The sequence below is a fragment of the Ostrea edulis genome, chromosome 2 (genome assembly GCF_947568905.1).
Source record: "Ostrea edulis chromosome 2, xbOstEdul1.1, whole genome shotgun sequence".
Taxonomy (NCBI): Eukaryota; Metazoa; Mollusca; class Bivalvia; order Ostreida; family Ostreidae; genus Ostrea; species Ostrea edulis.
This window is the reverse complement of record NC_079165.1, coordinates 66118245-66137659: the sequence shown is the minus strand read 5'-3', so window position 1 is coordinate 66137659 and position 19415 is coordinate 66118245. Positions and strand designations below refer to the sequence as shown.

Here is a 19415-nt window from a genome sequence, read left to right as displayed (position 1 = left end):
GCGCGCATCAATTGAATTGAAGAGAGCAATAATTGAATTAATGCGCGCATTAAATTAATTATTGCTCTCATTAATTCAATTTATGCGCGCATTAACTCAATTGATGAGAGCAATAATTGAATTGAAGCGCGCATTAATTCATTTGATGAGAGCAATAATTGATTTAATGCGCGCATTAATTCAATTAAAGAGAGCAATAATTGAATTGATGATATCTTCAAATAATTGAAGATATCTTCAATTATTTGAGTTTATGTTAATTTGGCGCTCCATAAAGGGGAACTACCCTTTAGTGTTTTGAACAAGAACTAGCTATATATAGCACAATGAATTTAGTCTAATGGATCCATATCAATGAGCAATTATTCGATGTCAAAGCTTACCGACGCCATTGTTTTCTTATGAATAAGGCAGACCACAGATGTTCGAGAGTTAAATTAGTCAAGAATGAAAGTACATGTACATTTCGACCTATTTCATCTGGGATAAAAAAAAAAAAAGTTACATGTAAGTCGCATGACAAATAACTATTAAATTATTTTTGCATATTCATTGAACAACTGCAATTTTTTGGGATCAGCATATTGAAATACCATTTTGCATTTTGTGATTATAGCTGTTCCCCTGATCCTCTACTACAATGTATATATTTTTTTTTATCATTTTTGTCATTTTCAGTAAATGGCGTTTTTCATCTCTACACTAGTGTTAATTTAATTGATCCTTACTCAGCAAAAACAGAACCGCGGTGAGATTGTGCAGCATGAAGAAACATAAATTACTTTATTAACCATATCATAGATACATCAAATGTGTTAGTTTGGAAATAAAAATCTTAATTATTAGTAGCTTTAATTCTGACCACACAGCTGCTTTGACAGCATAGTGGTGAGGGGGAGATCTCAAATGGGACGTAAAACAAAATAAAAAAGTAAATCGATACAGAAACAAGGACAGCTATTGAACTCCATGAATAATTGGATGGCTGAGCGCGTCTTTTTCTAGTAAATAATTGAGTGCCTTTTTTATACCATCCTATAACTGTTGCAATCATTGCTATCGCGTTTGACAACTTTGTTATTGTTACTTTTTTTTTTTTAATTTCGAATTGCCATCTCGAAGAATACCAAGACACCACTTTAGATCTCGCTTTCATATTGATAGCGAAATTGTAAAAATTCCTGAAGTCTGTTGTGTTACCGCTTCTAACCACGTGTCCCACGTGTAAACTGTGAAGATTGCCACCTGCATTTGACAATTTCCTCGACATCTGGCATTACCCAGTCACATTCGTGTCATCGCCATATCCTTAAATCGCTTAGAAGTGCCGAAACCTAATCCAATAAAATCGGTAGTAACAGCCTAAAATCGAACATCCGAAGAAGTGTAGATACATGTAGCACCGCCGCGTAGCTCGTATCACAGGGCACCAAAATCATAATAGACATCTATTGTAATCCAAAACTTTATCGTTATTTATTCATTTTAGCTTACCTGGGCTGAAAGCTTTAAAAGTGAGCATTATTGATTTTGTCTGGCGTCCGTCCGTAAGCTTTTAACATAATCGACTTTTTCTCCAGAACCACTAAGCCATTTTAATCAAACTTGGCACAAATTAATTGTAATGGGTAAGGGGGATTCAAGTTGTTCAAATGAAAACCCATGCTCTCTTCAAAGGGGAGATAATCAACAAAAGACAAAATTAGGGTGGGGTCTTTTAAAAAATCTTCTCAAGAACCACTAGGTCAGAAAAATTGAAATTTTACATGAAAGCCTCCTGACATTGTATAAAATCCAATCTAATTAAGATTAGATCCTTTGATCCGCTCATCTATTTGAATCTTCAGGTAGTTTTATTCAGGGGCCCTAAGATGGAGTGGGGCCACAATTGGAGACCTATATAGTTTTATATGGGAATGTATAAGCAATTCATTAAAACAATTTTTTTAAAGAGTAGCAGGGCCACACTAAATCATGATAAAATTCAAACGTTCCTATGGGGTCAACTTTTTCCATTGGAATAAAGATCTTTAAAGAATCACAAAAGCTGAACAACAGTAGGGTCAGAGTAACGATGTGGCCCTTGGGTTGTTTATTATAATTATCATTTATTCTTTCTTTTTCACATTCTTGTAATGGCAAGTGAACGTAATGAAGAAACATAGTATAGATTTTCACATCCCCTCACACTACTATCATCCAGCATAATTGGTTGTATACTTAATGTTTTAAGTTACAGATCAAAGATAGCTTCCAGTTTGCCCAAAGTCTGTCAAATTCCAAAACTTCACACGATTTACAAAGTCTGTCAAATTCCAAAACTTCACACGATTTACAAAGTCTGTCACATTCCAAAACTTCACACGATTTACAAAGTCTGTCAAATTCCAAAACTTCACACGATTTACAAAGTCTGTCAAATTCCAAAACTTCACATGATTTACAAAGTCTGTCAAATTCCAAAACTTCACATGATTTACAAAAGTCTGTCACATTCCAAAACTTCACACGATTTACAAAGTCTGTCAAATTCCAAAACTTCACATGATTTACAACGTCTGTCAAATTCCAAAACTTCACATGATTTACAAAGTCTGTCAAATTCCAAAACTTCACACGATTTACAAAGTCTGTCAAATTCCAAAACTTCACACGATTTACAAAGTCTGTCACATTCCAAAACTTCACACGATTTACAAAGTCTGTCACATTCCAAAACTTCACACGATTTACAAAGTCTGTCAAATTCCAAAACTTCACACGATTTACAAAGTCTGTCAAATTCCAAAACTTCACACGATTTACAAAGTCTGTCAAATTCCAAAACTTCACACGATTTACAAAGTCTGTCAAATTCCAAAACTTCACACGATTTACAAAGTCTGTCACATTCCAAAACTTCACATGATTTACAAAGTCTGTCACATTCCAAAACTTCACACGATTTACAAAGTCTGTCAAATTCCAAAACTTCACACGATTTACAAAGTCTGTCAAATTCCAAAACTTCACACGATTTACAAAGTCTGTCAAATTCCAAAACTTCACACGATTTACAAAGTCTGTCAAATTCCAAAACTTCACACGATTTACAAAGTCTGTCAAATTCCAAAACTTCACACGATTTACAAAGTCTGTCAAATTCCAAAACTTCACATGATTTACAAAGTTTTCAACCTCATCTTTGATAACAAAAAATAAATAAATGATGTAACAGCCTAGTGATATTGAGAATACATGCATATTGTTTGGTAGGCAAAATTAAGAAATTAACAAGTTTATTACAAACACAGACATTTCACCAAAAATAGCATTAAAAGTCAGGGTACCTGTAAAGTGTGAAACGAAATCGAAACGAAACGAAACGAAATCTACCGAAACGAAACGAAATCTACCGAAACGAAACGAAACCTACCGAAACGAAACGAAACAGATTGTATAACCGAACTCTTTTAATTATAATAATTAAAAATGGTATCTTTTGCCCCTGTGAAAGTTACCACATGTAAATAAAATTCGCCTCCCCTTTGATGTAGGCTTTCGGCTTGACTGTTACAAAGTTTTAAAAGCTGGAAAGGGGGGAGTAAGCACAAAGTACATATCCGTAGTTGATTAAATGCCATGCACAATTAGTTTCGGATCCATAAATTTCAGAAACGAGGGTTACAGTCTCAGAGATCTGGGGAAACACACTATACGAGGGGTGGGGTCGCCGACGTTGGATCCGCCTTTGGGCATAGATACATTGTTTGAAGAAGCTGGTGTCTGAGAAAATTGAAAGCAGGAAGAGCTCTTAACCTCTTATTTTATCTCTAACTGCTGAGGTGCGAGTACTTTCAATAATGGAAAAACTCTATACATTTTGGGTGTTGCTAAGACGGGGAATTGAAAACGGGACGGAAAACGGAATTTTATTAGGAGGAGGTCGGCATTTTGTAAACTGAAAAGGCTTATGAACAAGGGGATTTTAAGCAGAAATCACAAAGAGAACGGGAGGACATATTCAGAATCCACCGTTTGATATACTACATACAAATACACAATATCCACATGTATACATATATTTGTCTTTAGAGCAAAAAATACTGAAACATGTATTCATGCCCAAAAGCGGATCCAACGCCGACGACCCCATCCCTCGTTTAGTGTGTTTCCCCAGACTTCTGACCTGTGAGACTGTAACCTTCCGTTCTGAAATTTATGGATCCGAAGCTAATTGCACATGGTATCTATGTACTTTGTGCTTACCTCTCCCCCCTTCCAAGTTTTAAAACTTTGTATCAGTCAAGTCGAAAGCCAACATCAAAGGGGAGGCGAATCTTATTTATATGTGTAAACTTTAACAGGGGCCTAAGATACCATTTTTAATTATTACAATTAAAAGAGTTCGATTATACAATCTGTTTCGTTTCGTTTCGGTAGGTTTCGTTTCGTAGGGTTTCGTTTCGTTTCGGTGGGTTTCGTTTCGTTTCGGCAGATTTCGTTTCGTTTCGGTAGATTTCGTTTCGTTTCGTTTCGATTTCGTTTCGCACTTTACAGGTACCCTTAAAAGTAATTCCTATTTATTTTCTCAGAAAATATGCATGATAACATTATTCCAAAATGTTAGTACATGTACATATATTTCAGAACAAGATATGAATATACGTACATATACATGTATATGTTGAATTGTTTCTGAAATTCGTTGAAAGCATGCTTCAGTTTTAAACACATTCAATGTCCAAGTCAACGAGAAGAAAGAATATGTGTTACCGTATCTATACTGAATTCCTAAACTTCACATAAACCCTTATAAAGATATTTTGCTGGATCCGGTAAATTTTTTATCAAGCCCCAATCTTTACTCCTCACGAAAATATTAACTGTTGTGAAGGAGAAACTTCAAACATATTACGTCACGACATATGCCATTCGTGGTATTAATCAGACGTGGATTCTAAAACTCCCGAAGAACTTTGAGTAAATTTGAAATCACAAAACTTTTCTGAAATTAACAACATCAAAACGTATGACTTTTCAACACTTTAAACGACCATCTCTCACGATGAATTAAAGGCTAGACTTTTTGACATCATAGAAAGTTGTTTCTTCAATAGAAATGGAAAAGAAATATTCATATCTAGTAATTAGTCATTCAAAAAATTACTTTGTTAAACACTACTCTGACTCTACGCACAAATGCTCTGAAGTTGATATTTAAAAGATGTTGGAGTTCCTCATTGACCGTATCTTAGTAGTTTTCAGCGAACAGGTCTTCCAACAGCCTATTAGAATCCACATGGGTACCAATTGTGCTCCTTTATCAACTGACCTATTTTTTTTTTTTTATTCTTACGAGGCAAAATTCATTGAAAAGCTTCTACATGAGAAGAAAAAAATCTCTTGCTGTGACTTTCAAATCGAAATTTAGATATATCGACGACGGTTTATCTATCAAAATTAGTCATTTTCATTCACAAGTCGTTTCGATATATCCCAGTGACCTCGAAACACCGTTAGAAGACACCACAGAATCTTCCACATCTGCTTCATACTTCGATATTTCATTGAACATATATAGATGTTAACGGCAAACTAACAACTCAACTTTATGACAAACAGAATGACTTCAGCTTCCCCATTGTCAATTTCCCATATCTATGTAGCAATATTCCATTAGCACCTGCATATGGTGTTTATGTCTCTTAACTGATTCGATACGCAAGAGCATGTTCTGCGTGTGATCAGTTTTTAAATCGAGACAGGCTATTGACAAAAAAGTTGATGTTATAGGGGTTTAAACAGTTTCGTTTAAACTCAGCATTTCGCAAATTCTATGGTCGTTATGACGATGTAATTTACCAATACAACTTGTTATTGGGTGAATTACTGTCTGATATGTTTATACCAATACGCAATTTCGGAATTAGCAACTCTCTTATGATGGAGGTGCGTTCAGTATTCTATTGAACGCTTGGGTGGGTACAAGATGTAATTATATACTATAACCTGGTTATAGATAACGATAAAAGTTATAAAAGCCCAAATTATGTTTGTAGCAGCCGTTGGTATACATTGAAGGTGACCATATCAAGAATAATTTGTTTCAATTAGACCATTAGATTGAATATAAAATCATTTTTACCTCTTCAACACGAGCGATACTTTTTTGACAGAAAGATGGTGATTATCAGTATTTGTTTGCGTTATTTCATAATCAAACATTCATAAATTTACTAGTTGAATGACAGCTGGTAATCGCCATTAGGTAATACATGAATGCAACTGTACCCATCGCGTGTATACGGAGACATATTTTGCGTCTCACCGTGCGTAAGAGTTAAACAAAGGTGAACAACCATTGGGCAACTCAGAAATTACGTATTAAGGCCTTTCTTTGCACAGTGATTTTGACTACGGATTACTCCGTTTACCTGATCAAGATATAGGACTCACTGAGGGGGTGACCAGTCAACAGGGGATGCTTACTCCTCCTGGACACCTGATGCCACCTTTGGCATGTCCAGGGGTCTGTGTTTGCCTTACTCTTAATTTTGCATTCTTTATTGGAGCTACATGTATGAGATTAATCACTGATCACTGTTCGGTATCTCTTCATCGTTTCTATAAGAACAACAGTCATCTGAAATAACACTAATATTTCCTAGGAAGAATTCGGTTGTAGCCACTGAACTTGGGTATCAATGTTTGTTTCAAAACATACTTTAAATAACTCTTTGGCGGAAACATTGTTTTTCATATGTACAGATAATTCAGTGTTCCATTTTGGGGTTGTTTGGGTATGATATGATTACTGTACTATTTATCATATCATATAACACTTTGGAGTATTTTCGTTCAGCGATATAAATTCAAAGTAAAAAGGAATGTATGGCACACAATTCTTTTCAACATCTGATCGTTTAACAGACATGGCCTAGAAAGCTTAGATAAGTAATGCTGTTAAATTGCATTGTACATACGTTTGTTTGTTAAATTTTTTGTGAAATATTTTGTTGTAATAGAAGAAAATGTAATCTGAAACTCTATGATAAGCAAACTTTATGTCTTCTCACAACCTTTTACTATTCCGCTTGAAGAAATAAACGTGGAAAAATGGTCTTCACTTTGTTTAATTTTAGTGCAATATTGGTAAAATACAACATCTAAAATATGCTAAAATAGAACTTGGATTTTATGGCATATTCATAGGAACAGCTTTCTATCATGAAAGTCTTTGAAATGCTTCAATAAATGTGCTCAAGGCTTGCGAAGTTTTGGGAGGTGATTTAATTTACATGATATATTTTTTAAAACTCGAATTTACATGTATACCACAGAAAACTTTACATTCTACAATAATGTCCCATTCACTTTCTACACATAAAGCTACAAGTCATAAAGGTAGGGAAAGTATAATAACGTGAAAGCTTTATCATAAATATTGAGAAAATACACTAAAGAGTTGTATTACATGTGGACAATTAGAGCTAGGACACAGACGGGAAGTTTTCTATAGAGCAACAAAGCCTACTGTCTTACACAATGGAAGAGGAAGTTAACAAAATCTCGGAGATTATGTCCTTACAGTTGTTAAGGAATATATCCTTGTTGACTAGAAAGAGCAGTCATGCTTCAGATCCTAGCCAGACGTCACATTATTGGACTCATTCTTTACCAGCAGTCTATTGGTGACAATTACGAGGTCGAGGTGATTGTGAAAAACATTTGATTTGGTTACGTTAGACCATATAAACGTCAACGTACAGAGCACGTGTATTGTACTATTTACGTTGCCCAGCACCTTCTGAAGCGCATACGAAGAGAAGACAGTACAGAGAATGACCGTAAACAAGCTTGGAAAGCTGGAGATTTCAATGTGTTTGTTTAGGTTCTATATATCGAGTAAATATTCATCAGGCAAGAGAAAACGTGTCTGTCTACCATCTTGACTAACATCTTGTAAAACGAGAAACTGGTCGAGGCGGATCTAATCATTGGCAGTCACAGACAGAGATCCAGCTACCAGGAAAAATCAAAGATTTAACGACAATTTTTGGTTGGTTGTTTTAACGTTTCTACAGCAGACGTGATATAATTCAGGATCAAAGCTTTGGAGTTGTAGATATCTGCAAAAGATCATGGCTTCTTCGGTCGGAATGTCGTGCAGTCTGCCGATAAACTCTTTAATAATTCACTAACACAACCAGACACGAGACCCGGAACCGTATACTTAGATATATACCAGTCATGCTCAGCATTTCGCTTATTTTAAGTTTCTTTTGGTATGGTTGTAAGTGTAACTCTGCAGAACTGGAGGTTCATTCCACCATGCTGACCTTCACCGACCGCAATATTTTGTCATCTACTCTCAATACTGTGCAGCACTTTCAAGGCAGATACTGTTTCTACTTTGCAATGGAAATAGGGAGTCAGCTGTATATAAACTAAGAGCAATACACAAGATTTTATGATTTTTTGAAAAAACAGATTTTGATGATCTAACGAAAGGTATTGTCCAAACTTAACGTAGTTCCACACTCCTGTGACGTCATAAGATTTTGCAAAGTCAATGATTTAATGACTGGAACATAAATTTTGTTGGAGTCTTTTTCAATAGTTATTTTTTAAAAAATTGTCAGCCATAAAATATTTCAAAAGTCTTAGTCATATTTGAATAGTCAATGATATGTTTCAAAATATTGAATCCAAGGACAATAACTCCGTTTTCAATAAATTATTTATCAAGTCCATTATGCGATAGATTTCCTTTATTTTTCACAAACATTTTACCAAGGTGATAAGGAATTATTATCTGTGCCTTTTCGTGAAATTACATAAAATTTTAATCCATGAGTGATTTTGAATAGCTCAGCTGTATGGTGCCAGACTTTGGTTTTTTATGGGGGTATACATACTCTAGAAGCTATGAATTTGAAATTATTAAGGAAAGGTGTGGATTTTTTTCATAAATAACTATAATAGATGTACATCTACTAATATAAACAGAAAAAATGATATGTAAACCATGCTAAAAGGAAATTGTGTCCACATTTATTCCTTTTTTAACATTTTGGAGAATAACGTTAATTCAATAATCCTGCACTTATTATTCTAACACTTGATGAACAAATTGAAAATGACATGTGTTTTAGTTATTGATATGTTTCTTGATAAATAAATGCAATTAAACAATTTTCTTGTTGTTTTCATTTTAAAATAACGACAAATAATGTTTCCAATGAATTTCATAAAATTCTACATAGGGGTACATGACTTCAGTAGTGTCTGTAATGAAAATTAACATGGAAATCCTTAACTAATTTGCATTTTTTCATTACTCTGAATGTTAATTTATTGATTCCAAACAAAAAAAAATGCTACCTAAACCCCAAGAATCCAGGACTAAGGACCCACCTTAAATCAAAATTGTATACGATAATGCTATAGCAATAGTGATGACATGTTTCAATATCTCCATCACCCCATCACGGCTATCGTCATCGCAGCTTTGTGACATTTTTATAGTTCTGGAATCCGGACTGTGCATACAAAATTCACTGTCGTCGATTTGTAGGTTGATTGCGCGATGACGATATCGATGAGGTATGTACTATAATGCCTTAACGATGGTATATGTACGTGGTATAGCATTTTACCATGGTTATCACGTCATTATGTTGTTGTCGTTGCATTGGAAGTGACTAATTCTTCGACAAATGCCCGGCATTAGAAATGAAAGTCACAGGTCTTTTGGATGGTACATGTACCTTAAAAGTTGTATTCCCGTGTCGCGGCAAGCGTTGTCCCGTTAAAGAATCCTCACTGCTACGGCCCTGAGAGACATGCATCTATTAGGTATTTTGTGGCAATTCAATTACAATTGGTGATGACTCAATATAAGTGATTTTTTTCTCTCGAATGGGGCGTAAAACAACAAAGAAAGGTGGTAATGTTGACACGATGATGATAAAACTGATTCTTTGTTGTTTTATTCGTGTAGAGATATCAACGGTTGTTGGTGAAGTGCCACAAATTTTTACCTATACATAGCTATTACGTCCGTAACGGTGAGGGTTCTTTATAAAGGGCCTCCGTGGCCGAGTGCTTAGATCATCGCGCTCAAAAATCACACGGCCTCTCACCTATGTCGGCGCGGGTTCGAATCCCGATCGCGTCAGTTTACTTTCGGAAGGTCGGTGGTCTCTTCCCAGCTACATTATATCTGGGCTCTCTCTTCCAACAATAAAGACTGGGCTCCACCATATAACTGAAAAATCGTTGAGTGTGGCGGAAAACATCAATCAATCAATCGTACCTGGCTACTAAAAGCTGACTTTTCCAGTGTCAAGTAATTGACAATTAGTAGACAGCTTTTCTCTTTTCGAGGAACCAGTTACTAAGATACGGTTGCTAGTAGCTAACTTTACAGATTTTCTAATACCGGGCGGTTGGCGAAGGAACGGACACTGTTTATGTTAAACGTCTTCCGGTTACGAAGCAAGCGTCCTAACCACTAGGATACTGCAAAACGATTGAGTGATAACGCGATGAGGCAGTAGTATAATGAGTCATAGCGATATCATGCAATCGTACCATCGTCTCATCATCACATCGTACCATCGTGTCTCCATCACATCGCACCATCGTGTCATCATCACATCGCACCATATTGTCATCATCGCATCGCATCATCGTGTCTCCATCACATCGCATCATTGTGTTTCCATCACATCGTACCATCGTGTCATCATCACATCACACCATCTTTTCATCATCACATCGCATCATCGTGTCTCCATCACATCGCACCATCGTGTCATCTTCACATCGCACCATCGTGTCATCTTCACATCGCATCTCCATTGCATCGAACCATCTTCACATTGCACCATCGTGTCTCCATCACATCGCATCATTGTGTTTCCATCACATCTCACCACCGTGTCATCACATCGTGCCACTGTGTCGTCATCACATCGCACCACCGTGTCATCATCATATCGCACCATCGTGTCATCATCACATCGCATCGTCGTGTCATCATCACATCGCACCGTCGTGTCATCATCACATCGCACCGTCGTGTCATCATCACATCGCACCGTCGTGTCATCATCACATCGCACCATCGTGTCATCATCACATCGCACCATCGTGTCATCATCACATCGCACCATCGTGTCATAATCACATCGCACCATCGTGTCATAATCACATCGCACCATCGTGTCATAATCATATCGCACCATCGTGTCATCATCACATCTCGCCATCGTGTCTCCATTACATCGCACCATCGACTTATGAGTTTTTGATAGTGAACCGAGCTCTATCCAGTTTAGTATGACGCAGTATATTAGAAACAGCCAGAACAATTGCCAGCATACTTCAAATATATGTATGTCCTTTTCTATCGTTTTACAGATAAACTACAGTAACTCTAATGTAGAGACTTTCACAATATCCAGCATATACTATCCACTTACTCCCATGGCCCTTATCTGTTGCTTGGACCATATCTAGTCTGACAAAAGTGCATGAACAGTACTACTTTTATATATTGCCCTGCACCGTTGTACCTTATCTTGTGTAGTTATACTTAACATAACGACACGGAGGGGGAAATCTGTAAGTGAAAATGATCATTCAACACTTTCCCGTTCTACTGGGAGTTCTCCTTGCGTTGATTGCCGGTGAGCAACTAATTTGTTTTATAAACATCGTTTATTTTATTCGATTCTACACATCTGCTAATTTTTGTGTAACGACTATGAAGTATGCATTGTAGTTTCGAAATATTTTTCAGATGGCGAAGAGACGCCTTGTGGAAAGGGCTGGGTCCCTTTTCAGGCTTCCTGTTATTTATTTAAAGACGAAACTGAGAACTGGGCATCCGCTGAGGTCAGTAATTGTACATTAATCAGTGTTTTTCTGTGAACATTCCTGAATTCTTTTTGATTAAGATTATTTAGTTTGTTCCTATCTTCAAATATGTTCGTTGCAATATTATTTTGATTACAATGAAAACAATATAACCATAACCTTCTCATGATATGGTAAACCAAACATAAATTTAAAGTAATGCTATATTTCGTTCGAAAAGTTTGAAAATAACCAGGTATTTATTCAAATACATGTATATACACCTCGGATTGCTAACACACTGTCTTTCATGTGCATAGTACATTTGCTCTGAATTACGAGGGAAGCTCGTCGAGATTGAATCATCTGTGGAAAACAGATTCGTAAAAACCCAAATAGACCACCGTCATAGAAACCGTGAGTTTTGCACTTTGCGATATGATATAGTAGATCACAATATGATTACTTATGATTATTAATACACATAATACTGATATTGAATGGCAGATTCCTTTGACAACGTAAACTACTGGATCGGAGGAACGGACCTTGAAGCAGAGGGCTCTTTTCTTTGGGTCAAAACAAGGGCCCCTTTTACTTTTACTGACTGGCATCCCAGTCAACCAAACGGTGGCAGTGAAGATTGTGTCGCTTTCAACTGTTTCACGGACTCTACGATCCAGTGGCACGATTTCACCTGTAAACACATGTTTTACTACATCTGTGAGAAGGAGTAAGTGGTCACAAATAATCTTTTTCTTTGTTTTTGTGATCAATCAATATAATTATTGTGTTTAATGATATAACCCCATTGCTCTTCTGTTGTAGATTGAGTGATGGTGATTTGATCAATATAATTGGATGAGAAGACGATAAATGTATGCAGAGTCAATGCACGTGTATTTGATACATACCTGTATAAGTGTTTATCTACTCTAAATTAACATTTTAGAATGGAAATGAGCTACAGTATACATCTGTACACGACAGAGAGAGTTCATTAAATAGACAGTCATTCCATATTCTGAATAAGGGTAAAGAGCTCTGTTACAATAATTTTTCACACGGTGTGTTGGTGGTTGGACGGGCGTGACATGCTGTCATTGCTTGCATAGATCATGAAAGGTGAAGATAACGAACGGTGAGCAGTCTCATAACTCCTATAAGGAATACAAAACAAAGAGTTGGGCAAACACAGATCCCTGCACATACTAGATGTGGGATTAGTTGCCCAGGAGGAGTAAGCATCCCCTGTCAACCGGCCACATCCGCCGTGAGCAATATATCTTGATCAGATAACCGGAGTAATCCGTAGTCAAAATAAGTGTGCCAAGACCGGCCTAACAATCGGTATGAAACACATCAGACAGCATTGGACCCAATGATATGTTGTATTGCCAAACTAGATCATTATAACGACCATAGAATTTGCTAAATGCTGACTTTAAACAAGACTGTTGAAACTCCTGTAACATCAACTTGTTTATCAGAAGCCTGTCTCTATTCAAAAATTGATCATACGCAGAACAATCTCTTGCGTATCGAATATGCAGGTGATAATGCAATATTGCTACATAAATATGGGAATTTGACGATGGAGAAGCTGAAATCATCCCGTTTGACATAAAGTTGAGTTGTTAGTTTGCCGTTTGTGGGGAATCTTAATCAAAATCTACTCAACATGCAAGATTACTGTCTGTCAATATAAATTATATATAAATGCAATGCATCTGCATAAATGTAGTAAACAATCTATACATTTATATACGATTAAAATAATTTTGAGTAAATTATGCCAGAATAGTGGTCACGAGTTTTGACAAATAGTGAACGATTCGGCTACTTTCTATTTTGGCACATTATACTGTGACGTACATTATTATAACCATCGTGCTGAAGTACTGTCAATTTAATAAAAAAAAAATTCTCTCATAGTATTGATTGGGTTTGGTATGGAATATATATTTACGTTTCGATGGAGTAATATTAGGCGATCACTCCAAAAGTGCTTACAAAGGTGAATGGTGTGGATATTTCAAAATATCGATAACTTATCATTTTTGTGTTAATCAAATATTTAGACAATTTTTTTTTTAAAATGACGGTTATATTAGTTAGTCGTAAACTTTAGATAATATATTATGCAATCTATACGGTTCTTTGGCCTACATGTAACCATTAGGCCTACAGCGCATTCGCTTAGAAAGTGCGTGGCCCTGGGGTCTAGCCCGCACTTTGGCAACAACTTTTATGAATTATAAGGTTTTTGCTTCACTCTGTTTGAAAAGGTGAAAAGAAATAGTGACCGATATATATGGTACGTTTACAAATAACCGTACACTATGCAAAAATAGTAAGGTATCGATCGAATACAGGAAAAAAACTAATAGGAAGCATAAAGATGTCATAGCAAGTAGGCTATTCAGGGGCAGATCCAGGAATTGTGGTTACAGGGGGCGCCACTTTATGAGGCAGGGGGTCTGGGTCAAGTCCTGGATTTTATAGGACTTGAAATATGTCTCCTATTTAGTCTTTTATACTATTTTCTATCATTTTTAATCAGGTGAAATTAATAAAATGACGCAAATTTAAGGGTTTTTTTTTGGGGGGGGGGGGAATTAAGTTCTCCAAATAAAGTAATTCAAGAAATCAAAAGATTTTACCATTTATTTCTCCGGGAGTGAAAGAAAGTATTGCTTCTTTTATCGTTTAGTACATTTTTCTGAAAAAGACACCACGATTTACCTTAAATTTGAAAATTTTAGGGGGGGGGGGGGTATGGAGCGCCAAATTAACATAAACTCAAATAATTGAAGATATCTTCAATTTGAAGATATCATCAATTCATTTGATGCGTGCAACAATTTAATTAAAGATCTCTTCAAATAATTAATGATATCTTCAATTCTGAATTATTGCGCGCATTAATTGAATTGATGATAGCATTAATTCTTCAGCTGAATTGATGCGCGCTTTAATTGAATTAATGATATCTTCAAATGAATTAATGATATCAACTATTGAATTGATGCGCGCTACAATTCAATTGAAGAGAGCAATAATTGATATAATGCGTGCATTAAATCAATTGATGAGAGCAATAATTGAATTGATGCGCGCATTAATTCATTTGAAGAGAGCAATAATTCTTTTAGAGAGAGCAACTATATAATTAAAGATATCTTCAATTCAACATATCCATAATTGAATTAATGATCTCTTTAAATGAATTGTTGCTCTCTTTAAAAGAATTGATGCGCGCATTAATTCCGTATACAAAAGCATTGTAAATAATTAAAGATATCTTCAAATGAATTAAAGAGATCATCAAATTATTTATACCGAGCTCTAAATTAATTATTGCGAGCAATATTTCTACTAAATTGATGCTCTCATGAAATGAATTGAAGAGAGCAATAATTGAATTGAAGCGCGGATTAATTCATTTGATGATAGCAATAATTATTTAATGCGCGCATTAATTCAATTAAAGGGAGCAATAATTGAATTGATAATATTTTCAAATAAATGAAGATATCTTCAATTATTTGAGTTTATGTTAATTTGGCGCTTCATAGGGTGGGTGGGGGTGGGCTTAAATCCGCCACTGCTATTAGGAAGGTGACTCGGGTGAGCGTCATGGTCCATGAGCCTATGTTTAACTACTTGTAGCGACGGTAATAACAGGAAACTTATTAAAAACAGTGACATTGAATCTCATAGAGACTTGAGAGGGTTAAGATGGTCTAATTTCATACAATAAAGATAGACCTAAATGTAATGTAGCATAGACATAAAGCACCGTATTTGGAACTCTTTTACGCATAGAAACTAATAAAGGTCTATCCATGCTGCCATTGATTTATCGGCAAGTCGGACTGTTGTGCGAGTCGTTGTGCAGGGAAAAGAGAGCATTGTTTCTTTCTTCAAGTCGATCTCTAAGTAAAAAAATGGTGAGTATATAGATAATGTTCTAAATGCCATAGCATATGTGTTGAAACAAAGTGTCAATCTGAATTTCCTCAGTATATTTTTTTTTTGGAAATCGCTTGTCGGAGGTGACCTCCGTATACATCCTTAACATTACTCCTCGTATAACTAGCATATATGTCCCTGATGTCATGTGCACATGATCATCCATATATTTATTAGATACCGCATTGGGAAACACATCACATGGACAATCGTGTAAAAGTAAAGTAAATTTTTATTTAAAGTCGGCACTATGTATACATTTAACATATCAAAACACAAGCTCTGTAGAGCTTTTTAACCGACTATAAAGAGCTGCTATCCCCCCCCCCCCCCCCCATCATAATAACAAAAACACCCACTGCAAATATATGGCACGCCAAATTCACAAAAATGAGCTAAACATAGTTTCACAGTTGATAAACTAGGTTTATCGACTGTAAACTATAGTTTACAAACTGTAAACTATAGTTAACAATTCGTTAACTATAGTTTTCATCCGTAAAACTATATTTAATGGTTGTAAACTATAGTTTACAAATGCTAATCCAAGTTTATCTGTCTTTAAATAAACGTTAACAATAGATTTTGCTGATAAATACAGATTCACATTTGTAAACTTTAATTTACATTCGTTAACTATAGTTCACAATTGTTAATCCTAGTTTCACAAATTGTGATACTATATTTATCAGATAGACTATGACTTGTAAACCGTAGTTTACAATCGTGAAACCACATTTATCAGATAAACTATGTTTTGCTATCACTAATGATTGTTTTCATTGTTAATTATAGTTTACGCTTGTGAAACATAGATTTTCTGTTAACTATGGTTTACAGATTTGAAATATAGATTAACGTCATTAACTATAGTTTACGGTCCGTAAACTATAGTTTACAGTCAATAAACCTAGTTTATCAACTGTGAAACTATGTTTAGCTCATTTTTGTGAATTTGGCGTGCCATACAAATACTATATATTATTAATATATGATCTTCCTCTCTATAATAACTAACGTCCAAAAATTTCACCGTCCTTGGTGTATACACTGATACAGAATCATTTGACCTGTAGGCATCAAACCCCAAAAGATCAAAACTGGAAACAGATGAGAGAGAAGATGCTTTGTCACCACTAAAGACAGCAGGGTGGACCATGGTGGAAGGCAGAGATGCAATCTACAAAGAATTTCTGTTTAAAGACTTCAATGAGGTAAACAGACTTTTGTACTTAGTAATATAGATCAGCTGGATTTATTTTATTGACTAATGCATTATTATTATTATTATTATTACAGGCCTTTGGTTTCATGACAAGAGTGGCAATACAGGCAGACAAAATGGACCATCACCCAGAGTGGTTCAATGTTTACAATAAGGTATATATACAGAGTGGTTCAATGTTTACAATAAGGTATATATACAGAGTGGTTCAATGTTTACAATAAGGTATATATACAGTATATGTTACTGTATTTGGGATAGGAATGCTATTACTCCATTTTAAGTACAAGATTGATATAACTTAGAATGGCATAATTTCAGCCCTGCATGATTCATGTCCCAAACCTGTTTCTAATGATGACTCCTATCATATTAAATTTATGTTAATGACATCATTATTTTCATTGTTATATTCAAATTCTTAAAACGAATAAAATAAAAGGCATATTAAACCAAATTTTCATATGCGCCGAACCTCCAACCCAGTTTTTCTAAATAGAGATTGAAATGGTATTGAAGGGACTGGTTCACGATTTTTAATGAAAATATTTTTCATTTTTGATGGTTAACATTAAAAATATAACTCATTTAATGTTGACAGCCAAAATTTTGACTTTCTGAATGCAAGAATAAAAGCAATATTTTAGCCTTAAATCTGTGTTATGTAAACAAAGACTCGAGTCTTTTTATGTATACAAACAAACAAGTGAAATATTGATTTCTGTAATATAAAGCATCTTAATTTTGCATAGTCACAAATTTTAACTTTTGGATGACACATTTACCCCAAAAATGCTTGAAATGTGAAAGATATAATAAACTTAGATCGATATCCATTTCTTTTGAAAATTTCATAAACAATAACATACCGCAATCTTTGTTTACAAAACAAATAATAAACTCTCTAAAATGAGCTTCTGTGATAATGTATAACCTTAATTTTTATGTGAACTCTTTTAAACACATTAGACAGTAGATTTTGATCATTAAAGGTGAAAAAGAAAATTTTGGGGAAAATCATAAATCAGTCCCTTTAATGAACAATTGTTAATCTTGAAATATCTACAAATACGCTTATTTGCAGAATATCAAACTCTGCAAAGTTCAGATGCCTTTTATTCATGTAAATACTCATTGAATGCATAAAAAAAATTTGGTGTGTATGATCAAAATAGAAAATTACATGCATCCAGACATTTAAAAAAAAAAGGGGGGGGGGGGTAGAATTTAAGCTAGTTGATGATTTTTATTTTTGATAACCAAATCTCCTAATCAGTTAAATTGAGAATCTCATTATACATACTGAATTTACAGGTGCAGATCACACTCAGTACACACGACTATGGCGGCCTGTCACACAGGGATGTAACCCTTGCAAATTTCATAGAGAAGTGTGCATAGTGGACAATCTGACAAGATGAGTCTTACTGAATCTCAGCAGCATTCCATGGTCTAAAGTGTGATGTGAACAAAACCTTTTATTGTCCGATGTATTTAACCTCTGTGTTGTTGGTGGTGTAGGTTAGAGGCTTGCATTGATGTAAAGAACCAGTTCAGTGAATCTAATCCACTGTTTACATACAGTGTGCCAGGTGTACTTACTAGTGATTATAGTGGAGGAGATTCTTTTATGTATTATAGTTTTTTGAAGACAGTATTAACAGATATAAAAATTCATTGTACAAGTTTTCATTTCATACATATACCAAGCGGTAAAAATAAGTGAGAAATCAATTTCTATGTGTATGTGTAGATTTCAATTAAAAGATCAGGAAAAGATTGATTTTTGGTTTGTTACACTTTGTGGAAATTAAATGTGTGTTAACTATTGAAGTCTGAGGATCACCCTCAACATTAGGTGACCATACTAGTAATTAGGTTGTTGAAAGATTCTAGCTCTTCGACGAAAGTTGGGAGCTACAGATCCAGCAACCTATTAAGTGGAGTGTTTTAGCAAGACACAAATTTAGCAATTTTTTCAATAAAAATTTGTATATTTATTTTAGAGAGAGCTAATTTTATTGGCTTTATAATTCCAGGAAATATATCTGTTACCTCAGATATGAAATAAAGTGTTAGTGAAATTCAATTTCAGCAATCTTGTCACTCTAGCTAATAATGCCAAAATAAATCCTTGTCAAAACTTGTTTATATGGTATTACTCATCCCCATTGCCACCTCCGAATTTCAACTTTAATAGATAGATACTGGGCATTTTATATTGTCTTATTAAGTCTGGAAAAATTTTCATATTTAAAAATTCATGTATGAACATACCTACATGTACAAATTCAAATCCTTCACAAAGATGAGACCTAATCGACCACGAAATCAAGATCCAACAAATGTAGCTGAAATAATGTTTCCC

At 35.0% G+C, this 19415-nt stretch overlaps 2 protein-coding genes across 2 annotated transcripts; both read left to right on the top strand.

The window, feature by feature from the left end:
• Nucleotides 1-11553: 11553 nt before the first annotated feature.
• LOC125681597 (perlucin-like protein) lies at nt 11554-12886 on the top strand. The gene is made up of 5 exons (XM_048921758.2): nt 11554-11678; nt 11792-11886; nt 12168-12264; nt 12355-12580; nt 12676-12886. Exons 1-5 carry the CDS (start codon nt 11624-11626, stop codon nt 12710-12712), a joined length of 510 nt encoding a protein of 169 aa, XP_048777715.1. The 5' UTR covers nt 11554-11623; the 3' UTR covers nt 12713-12886.
• Nucleotides 12887-14297: 1411 nt separating this feature from the next.
• LOC125681963 (pterin-4-alpha-carbinolamine dehydratase-like) lies at nt 14298-18830 on the top strand. Its single transcript, XM_048922256.2, has 4 exons — nt 14298-15800; nt 16899-17036; nt 17122-17202; nt 18362-18830. Exons 1-4 carry the CDS (start codon nt 15696-15698, stop codon nt 18446-18448), a joined length of 411 nt encoding a protein of 136 aa, XP_048778213.1. The 5' UTR covers nt 14298-15695; the 3' UTR covers nt 18449-18830.
• Nucleotides 18831-19415: the final 585 nt, after the last annotated feature.